Source organism: Bubalus kerabau, chromosome 17 (assembly GCF_029407905.1).
Source record: "Bubalus kerabau isolate K-KA32 ecotype Philippines breed swamp buffalo chromosome 17, PCC_UOA_SB_1v2, whole genome shotgun sequence".
Lineage (NCBI taxonomy): Eukaryota > Metazoa > Chordata > Mammalia > Artiodactyla > Bovidae > Bubalus > Bubalus kerabau.
The window spans coordinates 66,264,071-66,284,474 of record NC_073640.1 but is presented as its reverse complement, the minus strand read 5'-3'; the positions used below and the strand labels follow the sequence as shown (position 1 = coordinate 66,284,474).

General features: G+C 42.1%; 1 protein-coding gene across 1 annotated transcript; it reads right to left on the bottom strand.

Annotated features, from left to right (window-relative positions):
- Positions 1-4,767: 4,767 nt before the first annotated feature.
- Positions 4,768-9,542, bottom strand: LOC129631171 (cationic amino acid transporter 3-like). The gene is made up of 11 exons (XM_055551995.1): positions 9,173-9,542; positions 8,444-8,602; positions 7,272-7,431; positions 6,960-7,072; positions 6,570-6,792; positions 6,261-6,400; positions 6,054-6,156; positions 5,677-5,864; positions 5,314-5,480; positions 4,946-5,054; positions 4,768-4,799 (listed from the first exon to the last, which is right to left on the bottom strand). Exons 1-11 carry the CDS (start codon positions 9,540-9,542, stop codon positions 4,768-4,770), a joined length of 1,764 nt encoding a protein of 587 aa, XP_055407970.1.
- Positions 9,543-20,404: the final 10,862 nt, after the last annotated feature.

Here is a 20,404-nt window from a genome sequence, read left to right as displayed (position 1 = left end):
GTTAGAAGGATACCAAGATAGCTGGTGGCAAAGTCTTTGGGAATCTTGGTTCCTAGCCCAGGGGTATATGTAAACAGAAATATACTTAGAAATCTATAAGCTGCCATTGCTCAAATAACTGAAGAAACCACAGAAAGAATTGTAGCACAACAGATATACCTAAAACCCTCAGCCAAAGTAAGTTTTAGAGAATAGAATTGCCTTAGATTTTCAACTGGCCAAACAAGAAGGCATCATACTATTACTCACACGACTTCTTTGACTTACATTACTACCTCAGAAGACATTGAGACACACACAGAAAAAATTTTCCAAGGGGCAAAATGGTTGCAAAATGTAACACAGACTGACCCTTTCAATGACCTGATTAGCTGGTTCTCCTTGGGACTGGGCAAATTTTCCACACTGCTTTATAGATGATTATTGTTTTAATATTATTATCCTTTCCCTAGCTATCAAGTTACTCATTTCATATATCCCCATCTGCTTAAAGTCTTCTGCCCAAACCACACATATAAATGATTGTACAGGAATCTGAGATGATGGATCAAATGTATAATCTATAAAATGGCTTCCCATGTGGGTCCATGGTAAAGAATCTGCTTGCCAATGCAGGAAATGTGTGTTTGATCGCTGGGTTGGGAAGATCCCCTGGAGAAGGGAACGGCAACCCACTCCAGTGTTCTTGCCTGGAGAATCCCATGGACAGAGGAACCTGGCGGGCTACAGTCCATGTTTCAAAGAGTCAGACACAACTGGGTGAATGTACCCACACCCACACCCACACATCTATAAAACATTTCTCCATCAGTGTACACGTTTACTGCATTTTAATTAATTTACCCAATTATAAAGTTCTATACATTATGTACTGTTTTAACACAAATACTTTACATAGATACACAGTTTATGAATATTAATACTTATATGTATTAATTACATATAAATTGAATATAAAGATACATACATATTTACAGATATAAGTTTCTTTGTTGTGTTTTGCAAATACTGTATTTTTTACTTTTTTACAATTGAAGCTTTGTGGCAACCTTGAGTCATCAGATGATGGTAAGCATTTCTTAGCAATAACATCTTTAAAAATAAGGTCTATACATTGTTTAATTAAAGACAGTGCTATAGCACACTAAACAGACTACAGTGTAGTATAAAGTAGCTTATATGCACTGGAAAAACAAAGAATTGTGTGACTCTCTTTATTGCCAATTCTCCTTATTGCAGTGGTTTGGAACCAAATCTCCAAGGTATGTCTACATTAACTCTCCACTTTGGGTCATATCATTTAATTGTTACAGAAAGTGCATCATTTTTCCTTGCTAGAAAATTGTCCACATTCTGGTTTTGGCTAATAATGTTTTGGATGAAACTCTTAGGGTCTTCTATGAACTAGCAGTTGAACTAGAAGTTTGAATACATTCTGATTCAACTTCTCATCAAGACTCTTTCATGGACAGTATTCTGTGTTGCCTCTTACAGCACACTGGGTAGCATGGGATATCTGGTTGTCCCCCAGCAGTAAGGGAAGAACAGCAATCAGGTGATGTCAGCCTCTTCCATCAAAGCTTTACTCAAAAGAATCAGTCTCCATGAACTGCTTTCTAAGCCTGTTATCTCAGAACTTGTAAGATACTGTATGTCCTAATTCTGTTCATCCTCATCTGTTTTTAAATTAATCTAATAACTTGTACTCAATATTTTGACCTCCATCCCTCGTTCACTCTACATCAGCTGTTCATTCCCACCAACAGTCCTCTACTTCATTATTACCAATGTCTTCAATGTCCGTAAGCCCAATTTAAACATTAATTCTGCAGCAACACATTTTAATCTTGTCTCTCCAATTTCACTTCCTTTTAGTTCTATGCAACTCTAGCCATTTATCAACTAACTATTACTTCCCACCCACTTCCCTCTCCTCTGGCAAAGTATTTTTTCAATAAAGAACTTTGCCCCATCAACTCTGCTGTGTAACTCTAAGAGTATGTGACTGGCTTCCCTGGTGGCTCAGTCAGTTAAGAATCCACCTGCAATGCAGGAGACATGAGTTCAATCCCTGGGTCAGGGAAGATTCCTTGGAGAAGGAAATGGCAACCCACTCCAGTACTCTTGCCTGGAAAATCCCATGGACAGAGGAGCCTGGAGGGCTACAGTCCATGGGGTCACAAAGAGTTGGACACGACTTAGGGACCAAACCACCACCACCACACTATAACTCAATAAAGTTGGGGAGGGATAAAAATGACTGTTTTGCTTTATCATTATGAAATGATCCAATTTATCAGTGAGTATTCTCTTTTTCTTAAAGTCTATTTTGTTTGATATTAATATAGCTGCCTTGGCTTTCTACTATTACATTTGCACATTATATCTGTTCCCTTACTGTTGAAAGTGAAGTCTGTCAATCATGTCCAACTCTTTGCGACCCCATGGACTGTAGCTTACCAGGCTCCTCCGTCCATGGGATTTACCAGGCAAGAATACTGGAGTGGATTGCCATTTCCTTCTCTAGGGGATCTTCCCCACCCAGGGATTGAAACTGGGTCTCCTGCATTGTAGGCAGACGCTTTACTTTCTGAGCCACCAGGGAAGTCCCTTACTGTTACTTCCAACCTATTTGTATGCTAGCAAATTTGGAAAACTCAGCAGTGGCCACAGGACTGGAAAAGGTCAGTTTTCATTCCAATCCCAAAGGAAGGCAATGCCAAAGAATGCTCAAACTACCACACAATTGCACTCATCTCACATGCTAGTAAAGTAATGCTTAAAGTTCTCCAAGCCAGGCTTCAGCAATATGTGAACCATGAACTTCCTGATGTTCAAGCCAGTTTTAAAAAGGCAGAGGAACCAGAGATCAAATTGCCAACATCTGCTGGATCATGGAAAAAGCAAGAGAGTTCCAGAAAAACATCTATTTCGGCTTTATTGACTATGCCAAACCCTTTGTGAGGATCACAATAAACTGTGGAAAATTCTGAAAGAGATGGGAATACCAGACCACCTGATCTGCCTCTTGAGAAATTTGTATGCAGGTCAGGAAGCAACAGTTAGAACTGGACATGGAACAACAGACTGGTTCCAAATAGGAAAAGGAGTACGTCAAAGCTGTATATTGTGATCCTGCTTATTTAACTTATATGCAGAGTACATCATGAGAAATGCTGGACTGGAAGAAGCACAAGCTGGAATCAAGATTGCTGGGAGAAATATCAATAACCTCAGATAAGCAGATGACACCACCCTTATGGCAGAAAGTGAAGAGGAACTAAAAAGCCTCTTGATGAAAGTGAAAGTGAAGAGGGAAAAAGTTGGCTTAAAGCTCAACATTCAGAAAACGAAGATCATGGCATCCGGTCCCATCACTTCATGGGAAATAGTTGGGGAAACAGTGGAAACAATGTCAGACTTTAATTTTTTGGGCTCCAAAATCACTGCAGATGGTGACTGCAGTCCTGAAATTAAAAGACGCTTGCTCCTTGGATGGAAAGTTATGACCAACCTAGATAGCATATTCAAAAGCAGAGACATTACTTTGCCAACAAAGGTTCGTCTAGTCAAGGCTATGGTTTTTCCTGTGGTCATGTATGGATGTGAGAGTTGGACTGTGAAGAAGGCTGAGCGCCGAAGAATTGATGCTTTTGAACTGTGGTGTTGGAGAAGACTCTTGAGAGTCCCTTGGCCTGCAAGGAGATCCAACCAGTCCATTCTGAAGGAGATCAGCCCTGGGATTTCTTTGGAAGGAATGATGCTAAAGCTGAAACTCCAGTACTTTGGCCACCTCATGTGAAGAGTTGACTCATTGGAAAAGACTCTGATGCTGGGAGGGATATGGGGCAGGAGGAGAAGGGGATGACAGAGGATGAGATGGCTGGATGGCATCACTGACTCGATGGACGTGAGTCTGAGTGAACTCCAGGAGTTGGTGATGGACAGGGAGGCCTGGCGTGCTGCGATTCATGGGGTCACAAAGAGTCGGACACGACTGAGCGGCTGAACTGAACTGAATGTAAAGTGTAACTCTAGACAAAATATGTAGTTATGTGTGTTTCCTTTTTGAAATTTCCATCTCTGTGTTTTTGCTGGAATTAGGTACAAGAAGGTGCTTCTTATGTGTATGTTAATATTTTATTTCTTCCTCTAGTTGCTGGTTATGTTGTTGTACTTTCTTTGTGAAAAATCATCTTGTTGCTCACTTCTGATGCATGCACTTTTCTATATGAATAAAGGGAATGACTCAGTCATGTCTGACTCTTTGCAAACCCATGGACTGTCCATGGAATTCTCCAGGCCAGAATACTGGAGTGGGTAGCCTTTCTCTTCTCCAGGGAATCTTCCCAACCCAGGGGTTGAACCCAGGTGTCCCACATTGCAGGTGGATTCTTTACCAGCTGAACCACAAGAATACTGTGGAATCCCAAGAATACTGGAATGGGTAGCCTATCCCTTCTCCAGTGGATCTTCCTAGCCCAGGAATCTATATGAATATTATGCTTTAAAAAATTTGCTTACATATTGTAAAACATCAAAGTCATTTTGTCCACTGGCAAAAATACGCGGCTGTAAATGCTGTCCACCTTCATACTCCATCGAGGCTCAAAGTGTCTCTTGAACCAGCAGATCCTCCAGTGCATGGAGTGTTTCCACATAGCATCTCTTTCCTGTGGTTAAGATGCTTCAGGACCTGATATGTTTTTGTCAAGTCTTGGAGGTGGAGGCTGGTGGCTATTGATGGTTGTTCTCTGCCAGGCTGTGTCAGATCCCATATCCAAAGTATATGAGAAATCCTAATAGGAAAATGAGACAGTGAGAAGGAAAAGTAGGTGCTCTCCTCATTTACAGAGGCCAAGAAGTCTCCTATTAAGACAGTTTGGGGGAGTTCAGCTTGGGTTCAGTCACTCAAGTGGAGTCTTTATCCCAGAAAACCACTTACCAGTCACATTCCAGACACCAAACTGGGCCCAGGTCCCAGAGGTCATCTGCATCATCAGGTAAACATTCACAAAGATGCCCACCAGTGGGAGGACAGGCAGAGCAGGGACCTGTGGGTAGAGTCAGTTAATCTCTCAACACAGCCCAGATGTCTGAAAGGGAGACCCTACCCTACATTCAGTCCAATTCAGGCTGTATGTTCAGTGCTTACTGAGATTGTATATGTAAAGTGCTGAGTGTGGGCCAGGGAAGGGTCCATTTGTTTTAGCAAATCTCCTTCTTCCTTTGTCCAGCAAAGATGTTTAGACCTCAAAGCATGCAGACTTCATTCACTCAAGGTGGACAGTTTGGACATGTGAGGTCACTTACCTTGAAGTAAAGAGCAGTGGGGTCCTGGGGCTGCCTCCAGATGATGACCGTGACCCCAATGATGAGCAGCAGCAGCAGCACAGCCACTGTTGTGAGCACGGGGTCTCCAGGGAACACACGTCTGGGCCACTGGGCCAGGATCAGGCTCAGGATTATCAGCAGGAGAACTGCAAGGGTCAAGGAGGAGGAGAACAGGCTGGACCCAGAAGACAAAGATTTCAGGATCTTGAGTCCACCCATGAAACTGCTTACATTAGAAAGGGCCATCATATCTCCATGACTCCTCCTTAACTGCCAAAGACACAGAATCCCACCCATCTTGTCAGTTTCAGAGCATGACCAAAGAGAAATCCCAGTGCTCACCAAGCAGGGAGGCACATCCATAGATAATCTGGCCAGATTTCCGGGTGGGGTTGGTGCTGGTAGAAAACCACAGACTCTTTAGAATATTTGAGTTTCCTGCTTCAGGTACAGAGTCGAAAGGACTTCCTTCAACTTCGGGCTTCACCTCAGTTTTCTCCTTCTTGCTTAAATTCTGATCTCGCTGGTACCTGAATTAGAGGCATTATGGCAGTATTAACAGCAGCCCCTGCTCATCCAACATCACGCAGCTTATTCCACATCAGTCCTGCATTAAGCAGAGAACACGTTTAGAAGGTAGCATGAAGGCAGAAGATGATTACAACCCCATTAATCCCCACAAGTCCAAGGTCCCCAGTCAAGGTGTAGTGGAGTCTCACCTGAGAACAAGCACAGAAAAAGCCACCAGGGAGTAAACAGACAGAGTCCCAATTGACATGAAGTCCACAAGATCCCTGAACTCAAAGAGTAATGCCATGACCCCTAGAAAGAGGGCGTGAACAAGGTGGGGAGAGAGCGTGAGAAACCACTGGAAACATGCAAGGGAGGGAAGTCAAACAATGAAGTAGTGGGTTTTGTTTATCCACCTGCAAGTTTTCCAGCAGACGTGATGGCCATGATGGGAGTATGGGTGCGGGCATGGATCTGGGCAAGGCCCCAGAAAAGGAGCCTGTCTTCTGCCATTGCACAGATCACAGGAGGGGTGGTGAACATGGTACCAAGGAAGCTGGAAGAGAAAATGGGAGCATGTTGGGGCTGTGGAGAAGCAGGAGAGACAAGGGCATCTGTTCCCTAGTCTACATGGGGCAAGGTGTCCTTCCCTCTTGTCTTTTAATGCTGAGGGCTGGGATACCTGAGCATCTAACAGTAGATGGAGAGAAAGCCATGTTACTGACCTGGATGTAAGAGCACAGAGGGTGCCAACAGCCATGACATATCTGGCAGGGTCCCAGCCAACGTGGAGAAAAGCCTGTGGGAAGGGGCTGTCACGATGAATCTGGTAGTAGGGGACCATGAGGGTGAGTGCCGCTGAGACACCAAAATATGCCAAAAAGCAGATGAAGAGCGTGATCATGATGCTGATGGGGATGGACCACTGAGGATTTAGGGCTTCTCCCCCTGCAGGATAGGGGGAAGTACTGGGTCAGGTAAACACTGGAGTGAAATCACAAAATTAAATTCCCTTCTCAATGTTCAAAACCAGGATCACCTTCTCCCAACTCCTAATGCCAAGGGCAGCCAAATTGGCCTCAAACCCCTGATGGAACACACAATAACCATGTTACCTCTAGTGGCAATGAAATCAAAGCCAAGAAATGCATAGAAACACGTAGCTGCTCCATGGAGAATTCCTTCAAAGTCAAAGGGCACAAACCCTCCAGAACCCAGAGGGGCAAAGCTATGATGAGAGAAGGGATAAGGAAGAAGTTGGGTAAAGTGAGTTCAGCCACCTCTACTGGGCTTCTCCCTTCATATCACAAGTCCTGGCTCCAGGACCCTGTTATCTGGATCCATCAACCAAGATCTCTTTAGTCCCCACCATATTCCCAGTTCTGCACCCTCACATGCATTACAATGACCAAGAGAACCCTTCTAACCTAGAGGTGTCAGTGGATCCAGCCTGTTCTGTGAGCTTCCAGTTGTGCAGGTCTCCCTTAATGAAGCCAGAGATGATGATGAAGCTGAGAACCAAAATGTTGATGCCTGTGAACACTTTGTTAACCAGGGTCAACTCACGAACTCCCAGAACCTGTAGTCCTGTGGGAAAGATGGCATATGAGACATCTAAGATAGCCAAATCCATAGAAACAGAAAGCAGACTAGTGGTTGCCCAGGGCTGGCGGTTGGTGGTAGTGGACAGATGGTAGTGACTGTTCAGTGGTACAGGGTTTTCTTTTAGCATGATGAACATGTTTTGGACTATATAGAGGTGATGGTTGCCCAACAGCTAAGTCCCATTGAATTGTACACTTTAAGATGGTTAAATTCTTATGGTGACAATCACCTCACAATATATACATCTACCAAATCATCTCATGTAAACCTTAAATTTATACAGTGTTGTATTTATATTTCAATAAAGCTGGGAAAAATAATAAAATGTTTAATTTTATGCTATATTAATTTCCTCTCAATTAAAACACATCTTTGGGGACTTCCCTGATGGCCCAGTGTTTAAGAATCTGCCTTGCAATGCAGGGGATGTGCGTTTGATCCCTAGTCAGGGAACTGAGATCCCACATGCTGCAGAGCAAGCAAGCCTGTGCCCTTGCACTCTGGAGCCCGAGTGGCACAAGTAGAGAGTCTGTGCACCATATCTAATTTCCATCACAGCCAAATACATAAATAAAAATTTTAAAATATATTTTTTATAAAATGATAACCCATATTTGGTCTTAATACAGAGAAGAAACTTATAGGTCTAAGTAATTGATCCTCAGTTGGGGTGATTTGTCCACCTCTTGACTTTTGGAAATGTCTGGAGACATTCTGATTTTCCCAGAGATGCTACTCAACACCCAACAAGAATCTTTTTTTTTTTTTAAAAACCTGAAGTGCACACTTCCACACCTTTGAATGATCCAGCCCAGACTGTCAATAATGCCAAGTGTGGGAAAAAATGGTCTATGTCTTACCTTCCAGTCTTTTGTGTCACACATCCTCCTTTCCAGTCCTAATCCCCTAGCATTTTTCAATCCCAAGCCTTTCCCTCCGCACTTCCCCCTTCCACACCTTACTCCCTGCTTCCTATCACTGACCCCTGTCTCACCTGTGACCAGCAGCACCAGGCCCAGGGCAAAAAAATCTGGATACCTGGCCAGGAAGTAAGGCATATTCAGAGAGAAAGATTCTTGTAACACCTGAGAGATGTGGTTCCCAATCAGGTTGTCAAAGATGTAGCTCCACGCCCTGGCCACACTGGCCGTGGCTGCAGCAACAGAAGAAGGAATATTCATTGACAAGCATAAATCTATTCTTGATATGGTATACTTTGGGGGGGGGCAGCTCAAACAAAATATTTAATCTCAAAGAGTTTCTTTTCATGGATTGGAGAGGGCAGACCCAGATGATTCACAAAATAGGTCAGCTGTTTAATATGCTATGAGGAGATCAATTTTATAAAAGAAAATATAACAGAAAGTTGGGATCAGGAGAGCTGGAAGATGTGGGTTGAAATTTTAAGTCCAGGTGTAAATAAAATCCCATGAAGGCAACAGCTGAGCAAAGACTTCACTAAGGGGAGGGGATGAGCCTGTGGGCCATGCCTCCCTCTCACCTGCTCCCTACAGTTCCCTTTCCTCTGGGTTCTTGGTCCAATTATTTAGGAAAAACAGGATAGACTTAAGTACAATGAAGCTGTGGGATTTTCTTGCCACTATTATCCATTTCACTCCACAAGGTCTAAAACAATGCTCTCATGAATGAGTGAAGACCTGAAACCTACCTCTTAATTTCCTGATCTGAAGCCCCACACTCTCCCCTCAATCCATCATCTCACCAATGACATAGGACAGTATGAGGTTCCAGCCAGTGATGAAGGCACACAGCTGACCCATGGTGACACAGCTGTAGAGATACGCAGTACCAGAGCGTGGTACCCAGGCCCCAAACTCAGCAAAGCAGAGACTAGACATCACACAAGACAAGGCGGCCACCAGGAAGCAGATGACAGTTGCTGATCCAGCTCTCACTTTGGGTAATTCACCAGTCAGGATGTACACGCCAGCTCCCAGGGTGTCTTCCACACCCACGGCCACCAGGTCGAGGGTATTCAGATAAGCTGTGGTTCTCTCAGACTCCTGTCTGGGCTCCAGCGGCTGCTTGTGGATAAGTTTCTGACCAAATTGGTGAACATACTGACGCAGCATCCTAGACATAATTGAGGTGGCTCCGATCTGCAGAAAACACAAAGCCATCAAGAATGTCCATTGGCCCTTGACCCTGAGAGCATAATTCCTTGGAACAATGGAGTTAAGGGGTGCAGGGGGCAAAATAACACATCAGACAAATTCTTCGTCTCTGAGCTATGGTTTCTACAAACATGAATAAAACTTTTAATGTCTTTTGAAGTTACTGGAAGTGTGTGAGACTTGAGGGAAGCAAAATACGTTGCATCAAAATGTGCCACACTGTTGAACTGGACACTTAAAAATGTTTCAGATGGCAAATTTGTGCTATGTGTATTTTGTGTGTGTGTGTGCTCAGTCACTCATGTCCGACTCTTTGCGATCCCACATACTGTAGCTTGCCAGGCTCCTCTGCCCATGAGATTTCCAAGGCAAGAATACTGGAGTAGGTTGCCATTTCTTACTCGAGGGGATCTTCCCAACCCCAGGATTGAACCCACATCTCTTGCATCTTCTGCATTGGCAGGTGAATTCTTTACCACTGAGTCACCAGGGAAGCCCATTCTTATTTTATCATCATTTTAAAAATGCTGCCAATGATATGCAATAGAGCCAGCATCACAGAGTTTTTGGGTATAGCAAACCCCATGATAATTTAATATAAATCACCATACAGTCATCTCTGCAGTTACCAAAATTGGAGGATTCTCACGTTCCTTATATCATTCCCATATCTACAGAGGAGGAACTCTCAGATACGGAGGCCAACAGTATACAGGGACTGTCATCACTATTCACACCATAAACCTTGTATAAGGGAAATCTTTAATATTGTTTGAATATTAAAGAGTCTCAAAATGTCCTGACTTGATCCAACCCCCTAGACCCTACCTCTTCTCACACATACAGTCCCCAGCTCCTGTTTTCAGCTGGAAAACAGGTCTCTCCGCCCTCAGGCTGGAGCCGGGCTGAACCCCCTGCACTCCGGGGTTGCAGAAGCCTTTTTGGGAGGATGTGAACTCAGCACCCAGTCTCCTACAGAAAGGGGTGACCTGAGACTTACTGGATCCTTTGAGCAGAGCCTGGAGCACTGGGTCAGTCAGGGAGGCTGAGGTTAAGCCGTGTGGGCTGGAGCTGAGACATCTCCAAGAACAGAAGCGGGGAGTCCTAGCACAGAAGGCAGTCCTCACCCCTGGGTTGTTGGGGTGGAGATGGGGCTGGGAGGGTGGGGAGCATCTGCAGTGTTACTATCAGCCCTGACTCTTCTGTGGTTACCCTCAGGGGAGATCCTGAGAGGGTTTTTTTTTTTTTTTTTGGGTGGTAAAATACCCATAACTTGAAATTTACCACTTTAATCATTTTATGTGTCCAGTTCATTTGTGTTAAGTACATTCACATTTTGTCCAGGACTTTTTCATCGTGCAAAACTGAGATCATATACTCATTAAAAAATTTCCCTTTCTCCTCCTCTTAATTCCTGGCAATCACCATTCTACTCTCTAACTCAATGAATTTGACCACTCTAAGCACCTTATTTAAGTGGAATCCTTCAATAATTGTTCTTTCCTATCAGGTTTATTTTACTTAGTATCATGTCCACTAGGTTTATCCATGTTGTAGCATTATATTCCCTTCTTTTTTAATGCTAATAAACTCAATTATTGGTAACACTTTGGCTTAACCATTTCTTGATCAAGGGGACTTGGGTTACTTTCATGTTTTAACTACTGTGACTAATACTGCTTTGAGCATGCATGTACAGATATCTTCTTCACAGTGTGCTTTCAATGCTTCTGGGTATAGTCTCAGAGAAAGAATTGCTAGATCATATAGAACTTCCCAGGTGGCTCAAACAGTAAAGATTCTGCCTGCAATGCTGGAGAGCTGGGTTTGATCCCTGGGTCGGGAAGATCCCCAGTAGAAGGAAATGGCAACCCCCTCCAGTATTCTTGCCTGGAGAATCCCATGGACAGAGAAGCCTTGTGGGCTATAGTCCACAGGGTTGCAAAGCATCAGACATGATTAACACACACAGACACACACAGACACACACATGATTCTAAGATTTTACCTGCTTGTGATGGAGAAAAAATTCTCATGCTGAGGTGTGGGAAAGTCATTTTGGCTTATAAACCATTCAGTCTGAACTGTGTGTGAACTAAGACAGCCTGTCCAACCCTCACAGCTCATCTACTTTAACCATTGAGGTAAAGAATGTCTGTTTTGAAGATAAATATGAGTAACTCCCTTCTCATGGTGTCCATGTTAAGACTCGCTGGAAGATAAGGTTCCCTTCCCAGACACCAGGGTCCTTCTGTCTCAGTGTCTATGTACTAGGTCTGTCTTTCTTGAAATCCAGAAGGAATATACCCTGTTGTGCTGATGTGTGAGCTTTGTTTGGATGAGATGTAAGACTGTGCTGGAAACCATGCTTCAGCAGAGCAGTTCCTCAGAGCTCTCTGAGAGACAACCTCACAAGCTATAGTCCTCAGCTTGGGTCAAACAAAACTATTCCATTTCTATTGCGTGTATTGATTGTTTTCCTGGGCACTGGAAGTAATTGATCATCAATCTGGGGACCCCTCTCAACCTTGCTCCTTCCCATTCCTCTTATACCACTTGACTCCCCACAGTCTTCACGTGACCTGACACACTCCAGTGGGGAGCCCCAAGCCAAGCTGGACCCCAGTTGGGATAAGAGGAACCTAAAATCTCTGATGTTAGTTCAAGCAACAAAAGCATTGAATACACATGTGCTTGTGTCCAGCCTTGCACAAAGGGATGAAAGAGGATAAAAGGGAGTGTGACGTGGTCCGCTTCTTAAAGGAGTCTGCTTTCTGGAAGACTGAGCATCAAGGCAGAGAAGGGAAACATGTAGTAAGAGGCAAAAAGCACTACATCTCACAAAAGGAAAAAATCAGGAATCAGAGGGGACGGATGAGGTGGGGTGTGGGTTGGAAAAGATTCTGACATACGTCAAGTGACACACAGGCTAAAACACTGGCCAGAGACCACCAGTGTGGGGTTTGCATGTCATAGTTGAATCTCCCGTTAACTTTGCTTTTTTAAACAAATTACTTATTTATTTATTTTTGGCCTTGCTGGGTCTTCTTTGCTATGAGCAGGCATTCTCTTGTTGCGCCAAGTGGGGGCTACTCTCTAGTTGTGGTGGCTTCTCTTGTTGCAGAGCTTGGGCTTCGAGGCATGTGGGTTTAGTTTCCCTGAGACAGATGGGATCTTAGTTCCCTGACCAGGGATTGAATGCACAGCCCCTACACTGCAAGGCAGATTCTTAACCACAGGAAGACCAGGGAAGTCCCTCCCATTAACTTCTGAAAAGCCAGCCCCACAAGATGAAATGGCTTAAGCTGTAGTGGACAATTTCAGTTGGGTGTGTGGGGACCCACTCAAATCCCCAGAGAAGAGAATTTTAAAGGAAAACATCTGAGATGTTTTTTCTGCAACAAATGCAGAAAAAACATCTTCTCAGAGTTTCTTGTATCTGACTTACAGCAGAGAATTCTGGGAAATAAGGCTGTAATAAATTTCGTCTTTGAGGGAGAGGCTGCTCCCAAGAGGATGAAGACCAGTGAAACTATGACTATTAGCATGTGTGTGCTCAGTCATGTCTGACTCTTTGGAACCCCATGGACTGCAGCCCGCTAGGCTCCTCAGTTCACAGGATTTCCCAGGCAAGAATACTGGAGTGGGTTGCCATTTCACTCCCCAGAGGATCTTCCGGATCCAGGGATCAAATCCAGGTCTGCATTGCAGGCTTATTGTTTACTGTGAGCCACCAGGGAAGATCCAACTGAAGTAGTAGTTCAGTTCAGTTCAGTTCAGTTGCTCAGTCGTGTCCAACTCTGTGTCCATGGACTGCAGCATGCCAGGCCTCCCTGTCCATCACCAACTGCCTGAGTTTACTAAAATTCATGTCCATTGAGTCGGTGATGCCATCCAACCATCTCATCCTCTGTCTTCCCCTCATACTCCCACCTTCAATCTTTCCCAGGATCAGCGTCTTTTCTAATGAGTCAGTTCATCTCATCAGGTGGCCAAAGTATTGGAGTTTCAGCTTCAGCATCAGTCCTTCCAATGAATATTCAGGACTGATTTCCATTAGGATTGACAGGTTGGATCGCTTTGCAGTCCAAGGGACTCTCAAGAGTCTTCTCTAACACCACAGTTCAAAAGCATCAATTCTTCGGTGCTCAGCTTTCCTTATAGTCCAACTCTCACATCCATACATGACTACTGGAAAAACCATAGCTTTGACTAGATGGACCTTTGTTGGTAAAATAATGTCTCTGCTTTTTAATATTCTGTCTAGTCTGGTCATAGCTTTTCTTCCAAGGAGCAAGCATCTTTTAATTTCATGGCTGCAGTCACCATCTGCAGTGATTTTGGAGCCCAAAACAATACAGTCTCTCACTGTTTCCATTGTTTCTCCATCTATTTTCCATGAAATGATGGGACAGGATGCCATGATCTTTGTTTTCTGAATGAGTTTTAAGAAAATTTTTTCACAGTCCTCTTTCACTTTAATCAAGAGGCTCTTTAGTTCTTTGATTTTTGTCATACGGGTGATGTCATCTGCATATCTGAGGTTATCGATATTTCTCCCGGCAATCTTGATTCCAGCTTGTGCTTCATCCAGCCCAGCATTTCACATGATGTACTCTGCATGTAAGTTAAATAAGCAGGGTGACAATATACAGCCTTGACGTACTCCTTTCCCGATTTGGAACCAGTCTGTTTTTCCTTGTACAGTTCTAACTGTTGCTCCTTGACTTGCATACAGATTTCTCAGGAGGCAGGTCAGGTGATCTGGTGTTCCCATCTCTTTAAGAATTTTCCACAGTTTGTCTTGATCCACACAGTCAAAGGCTTTGGCGTAGTCAATAAAGCAGAAGTAGATGTTGTTCTGGAACTCTCTTGCTTTTTCGATGATCTAGCGGATGTTGGTAATTTGATCTCTGCTTCCTCTGCCTTTTCTACATCCAGCTTGAACATCTGGAAATTCATGGTTCATGTACTGTTGAAGCCTGGCCTGGAGAATTTTGAACACCACTTTGCTAGCATGTGAGATGAGTAGTAGACACCTTAAGTCTTTGGTGGTTACTTTCATCTGGGGCATTCTGTTCCATGGTGGTGGTATAATCTGGAATTTTCTCTCTTTGTGTCAGTACACTCTTTCCAGGCTTCCTGCTGTCTCTTGTGGGAGAACTCTTTTCAAATTTTAATTAATTAATTAATTGTTGGCTGTACTGAGTCTTCCTTGTTGCATGAAGGCTTTCTCTAGCTGCTGCAAGCAAGAGCTACTCTCTAGTTGCAGTTCACGGGCTTCTCCTTGTGAATAGATGTCTAATTTGTTGTTTGGTGATTGAAGTATAGTTGATTTATAATATCATGTTAATTTCAGGTGTACAACATGGTGATTTAGTATTTTTACATGGTGATTTAGTATTTAGTGATACTGTATGGTATTACTTACATGTGGAATCTAAAAAATAACACAAATGAATGTACATAGCAAAAGATAAACAGACTCACAGATTCAGAAAACAATGTAGTGGGTACCAGTGGGGAGCGGGAAGGGGGCAGGGGAAAATTAGGGATATGGGATTCAGAAATACAAACTATTATACTATGTATTAAATAGGTAGGCAATAAGGATAGAGTGTAGAACTATAGCCCTTATCTTGTAATAACTTTTGAGGGATTCTAATCTGTGAAAATACTGAATCACTAGGCTGTACACCTGAAACTAATATAATAATTAAATAAATTATATTAATTATAAATAAATTATATTAACATAATTAATAAATTATATTAATTATTATTTTTCATTTATTTATTTTTGGTGGCACCTCAAGGCACGTGGGATCTTAGTTCCCAGACAGGGATTGAACCCACATTCCTTGCATTGGAAGAACAGAGTTTTAACCACTGGACTACTAGGGAAGTTCTATACTTCAATTTTGAAAAATACTGATAGAACAAACAGTTCACAGGTGCTTTTACTTCTTAGATTTCACTACAAATTAAGATTACTAAGGGTAAAGAATTTTGATGAATATGTGTAATTAGAACTATCAAAATTAATAAGGAAAACATCTTTGTGTTCAAGGAAATTTTTAAAAAGTTATAAGGAAAGAACGTGCATTTGTTAAGGGGGAAGAAGGTAATTTTGCCCCAAAATGACATTAAAGAGAGAGCAGAGAAGCATGAGACAAAATTGGAATGTAATAAAGGAAATTATAGAAAGTTTGTGGAAATGGAGCTTGAAAAAGACTTCTTTCCTGGCTTCAGGACTGGCTAAGATAAGAACAAATTAACTGAGTGAATTTTAATATTAAAAGTAAGCTTGTGCAGATGTAGAATTTTGTTTTCTAATTTTGATAATAGTAATACTCTATTGTAACTGTTTGTATTTGCTTTTGAAATATTTTATTGTCACTTGGGTAGGTGGATAATCATTGTTTCACAGAGACCTAAAATCCATTTTGATGAAATGTTTAAGAGCTCTAATCAAATTTTAAACATAGTATTTTTTGACCTCTAGCTAATTTGGGGACTTTTTAGAGAGCCCCTGAAGCATCTCAAATAAAGATATTAAACTCATTATAATTAGGCATATTTTTACATATAATTACATGAGTATCATTGTGAAATAAGAGGTGATAAACCTTCTAAGGTTATAGCAGAAGGATAAATGTTATTAATGTATGTTTCTAAAAATTATATGAAATCCTGAAAATCTTGTATGTCATGGTAAATTGTCATCAGTTATAATTCTAGTTATTATCTTAAAAAACAGGATGTTACAGAAATAGCTCTTTTCTTTAACATTTAAAATAAAAAAAATGTTTTTTTGGCTGTACCACATAGCTGGCAGGCTTTTAGTTTTCTGCAGTTTGAAGTGCAGAGTCCTAACCACTGGACTGCCAGTGAAGTCCCTCTTTTCTTTTTGATTACCTTGCTGCTGCTGCTGCTAAGTCCTTGATTGTTATTTAAATTCATCAACAGTGTCAAACACCTCACCTCTGAAATTTTACATGCAGTGACTCCCTGCACTGTGGGAACCACCCATTTTAATGAATTTCCATGGAGTAAAATGTTCATGATTCACTCTGTCTCCTGCTTCTGCCAACTGTTTTATCCCCCTAATCCATCTACACCAAGGATAATCATTTTAAAAATCCTTCACAACTTTACATGAGATGCCTACCTACATCCATCACTTCATGATTTTCATATGAAAGTGAGGCCAGGTCAAAGGAAGAGGTTCTCATCCCACAGAACCCTTCACCATCTCCCCTCCCCCTCTCTTCTCAATTTCTCTCTGTATGTCTTTTCTCCTGGAACAGGATCTAGGCATCACCATTGATAATGGGCTTCCCTTGTGGCTCAGCTGGTAAAGAATCTGCCTGCAATGCAAGAGACCTGGGTTTGATCCCTGGGTTGGGAAGATCCCCTGGAGAAGGGAAAAGCTACTCACTCCAGTATTCTGGCCTGGAGAATTCCATGGACTGTATAGTCCGTGGAGTCACAAAAAGTCAGTCACGACTGAGTGACATTCACTTTCACTTTACTTTCTATTCCAAGTAGTTTAACAAAATATTTTCCCTCCAAAGCAAATACTGTGGTATCCCTTTGGTCATTTCTGGTAAATAAAAAGTTTTCCATCTTGAGTCAGGTAAAACAGTGTGTACATGTGATTCTTTCATTATATGGCTCATCAAAGATAGCTGAACACTTACAGTGTTCCAGACCTTGTTTTAGCTACTGGGAAGCAAAAGGGTGTCAAGTGTTGTGGTCTGAAGGTACTTCCCCACTTTTGTGTTCATAGGTTGAAGTCTTAACCCCTAGGACCTCGGAATGTGACTGTATGTGGTGATAGGGCCTTAATGAGAAAATGAAGGGACGTCCCTACTGGTCCAGTGGTTAAGAATCCACCTTCTAAAGCTGGGGATGGGGGTTTGATCCTTTGTCTGGACTAAGCCCACCTGGCAACTACTGAGCTGGAGTGCAACAACTAAGACCCGACATAGCCAAAAATAAATAAAGGTGAGACTTAAATGAAGAAAGGGCTTCCCTGGTGGTTCAAAAGTTAAATAACCTACCTGCAGTGCAAGTGACCTGGGTTTGATCTCTGGGTTGGGAAGATCCCCTGGAGAAGGAATGGCAACACACTCCAGTATTCTTGCCATGGACAGAGGAGACTGGAGGGCTACAGTCCATGTGGTCACAGAGTTGGACATGACTGAAGCAACTAACAACTCATACTTCAAATGAAGAAAATTATTTTAAAAAGAGGTAATTAAGGTTAAACGAGGTCATAAGGGTGGGCCCTAAGGAAATAGAACTAATGTTCTTATACCAAGAGGATATTAGAATGCAGAGTGCATACTTAGAGACCAAGGGGTGAGAGGCTTAGCAAATAATATTACAAGACAACCAGATATACTGAATTTAGATATAAATAATGAACACACATACTTTAATCTGTGTATTATACATTTTGTCATTTTCTTGTGCTTCACAGACACTGGATTTTTTGCAAATTGAAGATTCATGGTAACTGTGGGTTGTCAGATCATGGTTAGCATTTTTTAGCAATAAAGTATTTTTAAATTAAGGTATGTACTTTTTTTTTCTGGCCACGCTGCGTGGCTTGTGGGATCTTAGTTCCAACCAGGGATCAAACCCGTATCCCTTGAATTGGAAGGAGGATTCTTTTTTTTTAAATATATATCTTTTGGACTCTGTGGGAGAGGGAGAGGGTGGGATGATTTGGGAGAATGGCATTGAAATATGTATAATATCATATATGAAACGAGTCGTCAGTCCAAGTTTGATGCACGATACTGGATTCTTGGGGCTGGTGTACTGGGACGACCCAGAGGGATGGTATGGGGAGGGAGGAGGGAGGAAGGTTCAGGAAGGGGAACACATGTATACCTGTGGCAGATTCATTTTGATATATGGCAAAACCAATACAATATTGTAAAGTTAAATAAAATAAAATTAAAAAAAAATATTTTTTATTATTATTATTTTTTACAATATTGTATTGGTTTTGCCATACATCAACATGCATCCGCCATGGGTGTATACGTGTTCCCCATCCTGAACCCATGTGTGGAGATTCCTTAAAAAACTGGAAGGTGGATTCTTAACCACTGGACCACCGGGAAATCTCCTGTCTTTTTTAGTCTCAATTGCTATCTTTTAGTCCCAACCAACTATTTATCAACTAACCATCACGTCCTGCCCCCCTTCTTGACCACTGGGAATGCAGAAAAAGATTTTTTTTAAAGAAATTTTCCCATCAACTCTATTGTGTAACTCTAACGGTTTGCTACAGAAAAGGAAAGAAAAATGACCATTTACATCATGTTACACTACATCTTAATAAAGATGGGAGAAGATAAAAATGATCATTTCTCTTTAACATTATGAAGTAATCCACTTGATTATTATTATTTTATCAAAGTCTATTTTTATAGTTATATAGCTAGCCTAGCTTTCTCATGTTACTGTTTGCACATGTATCCGTTCCCTTCCTTTTACTTTCAACACATGTGTATCCTGATATTTAAAGCACCGAAGAAGTGATGCTTTTGAACTGTGGTGTTGGAGAAGACTCTTGAGAGTCCCTTGGACTGCAAGGAGATCCAACCAGTCCATCCTAAAGGAGATCAGTCCTGAATATTCATTGGAAGAACTGATGCTGAAGCTGAAACTCCAATACTTTGGCCACCTGATGCGAAGAGCTGACTCATTTGAAAAGACCCTGATGCTGGGAAAGATTTAAGGTGGGAGGAGAAGGGGATGACAGAGGATGAGATGGCTGGATGGCATCACTGACTCAATGGACATGAGTTTGAGTAAACTCTGGGAGTTGGTGATGGACAGGGAGGCCTGGCGTGCTACAGTCCATGGGGTTGCAAAGAGTCAGACATGACTGAATAACTGAACTGAACTGAATTTAAAGTGCAAGTCTTTAAAAGAGTTTTTAATTTTATTTTTTTAAAATGTTTTTTAGAACCATATAAACATTTTTTTAATGTTTATTTATTTATTTATTTTACTTTACAATATTGTATTGGTTTTGCCATACATCAACATGCAGGATAAAAGAGTTTTTTTAAAAAAAATTTATTTATTTTTGGCTGTGCTGGGTCTTGGTTGCTGCTAGACTTTTCTCTAGTTGTGGTGGGGAAGCTTCTCATTGTGGTGTCTTCTCTTGTTGCAGGGCACAAGCTCTAGGGTGCATGGCCTTCAGTGGTTTCAGCTCTTGGGCTCTAGAGCACAGGCTCAGTAGTTGTGGCACATAGGTTTAGTTGCTCTACAACATATAGGATCTTCCTTGATCAGGGTTTGGATCTGTGTCTCCTTCATTGGCAAACGGACTACCACTGAGCCACTAAGGGAAGCCCCAAGGTATTGTCTTGCTATCGTGAAGGCTTGTTGTTGTTTAGTCACTAAGTTGTGTCTGGCTCTTTGCCACCTCATGGACTGTAGCCCTCTGGGCTCCTCTGTCCATGAGATTTCCCAGGCGGGAATACTGGAGTGGGCTGCCATTTCCTCCTCCATAAAGTGCAACTCATGACACAATATAGTGACCTGAATTTCCTTCCTATGAGGCAATCTGTCTTTTTGCTGGAAATAGGCACAAGGAGGAGCTTTTCATGTGCTGATTAATATTGTATTCTTCTTCCAGGTGCTGCTTACATTCTTGTACATTGTTTTGTGAAATTTCATCTTGCTGTATGCTTATGAAATATGGACTTTTCCGTATGTATATTATGCTTTTAAATTATACAGCTTTAAAGTCATTTTGTTCTCTGTCAATGAATACAAGGCTCTAAATG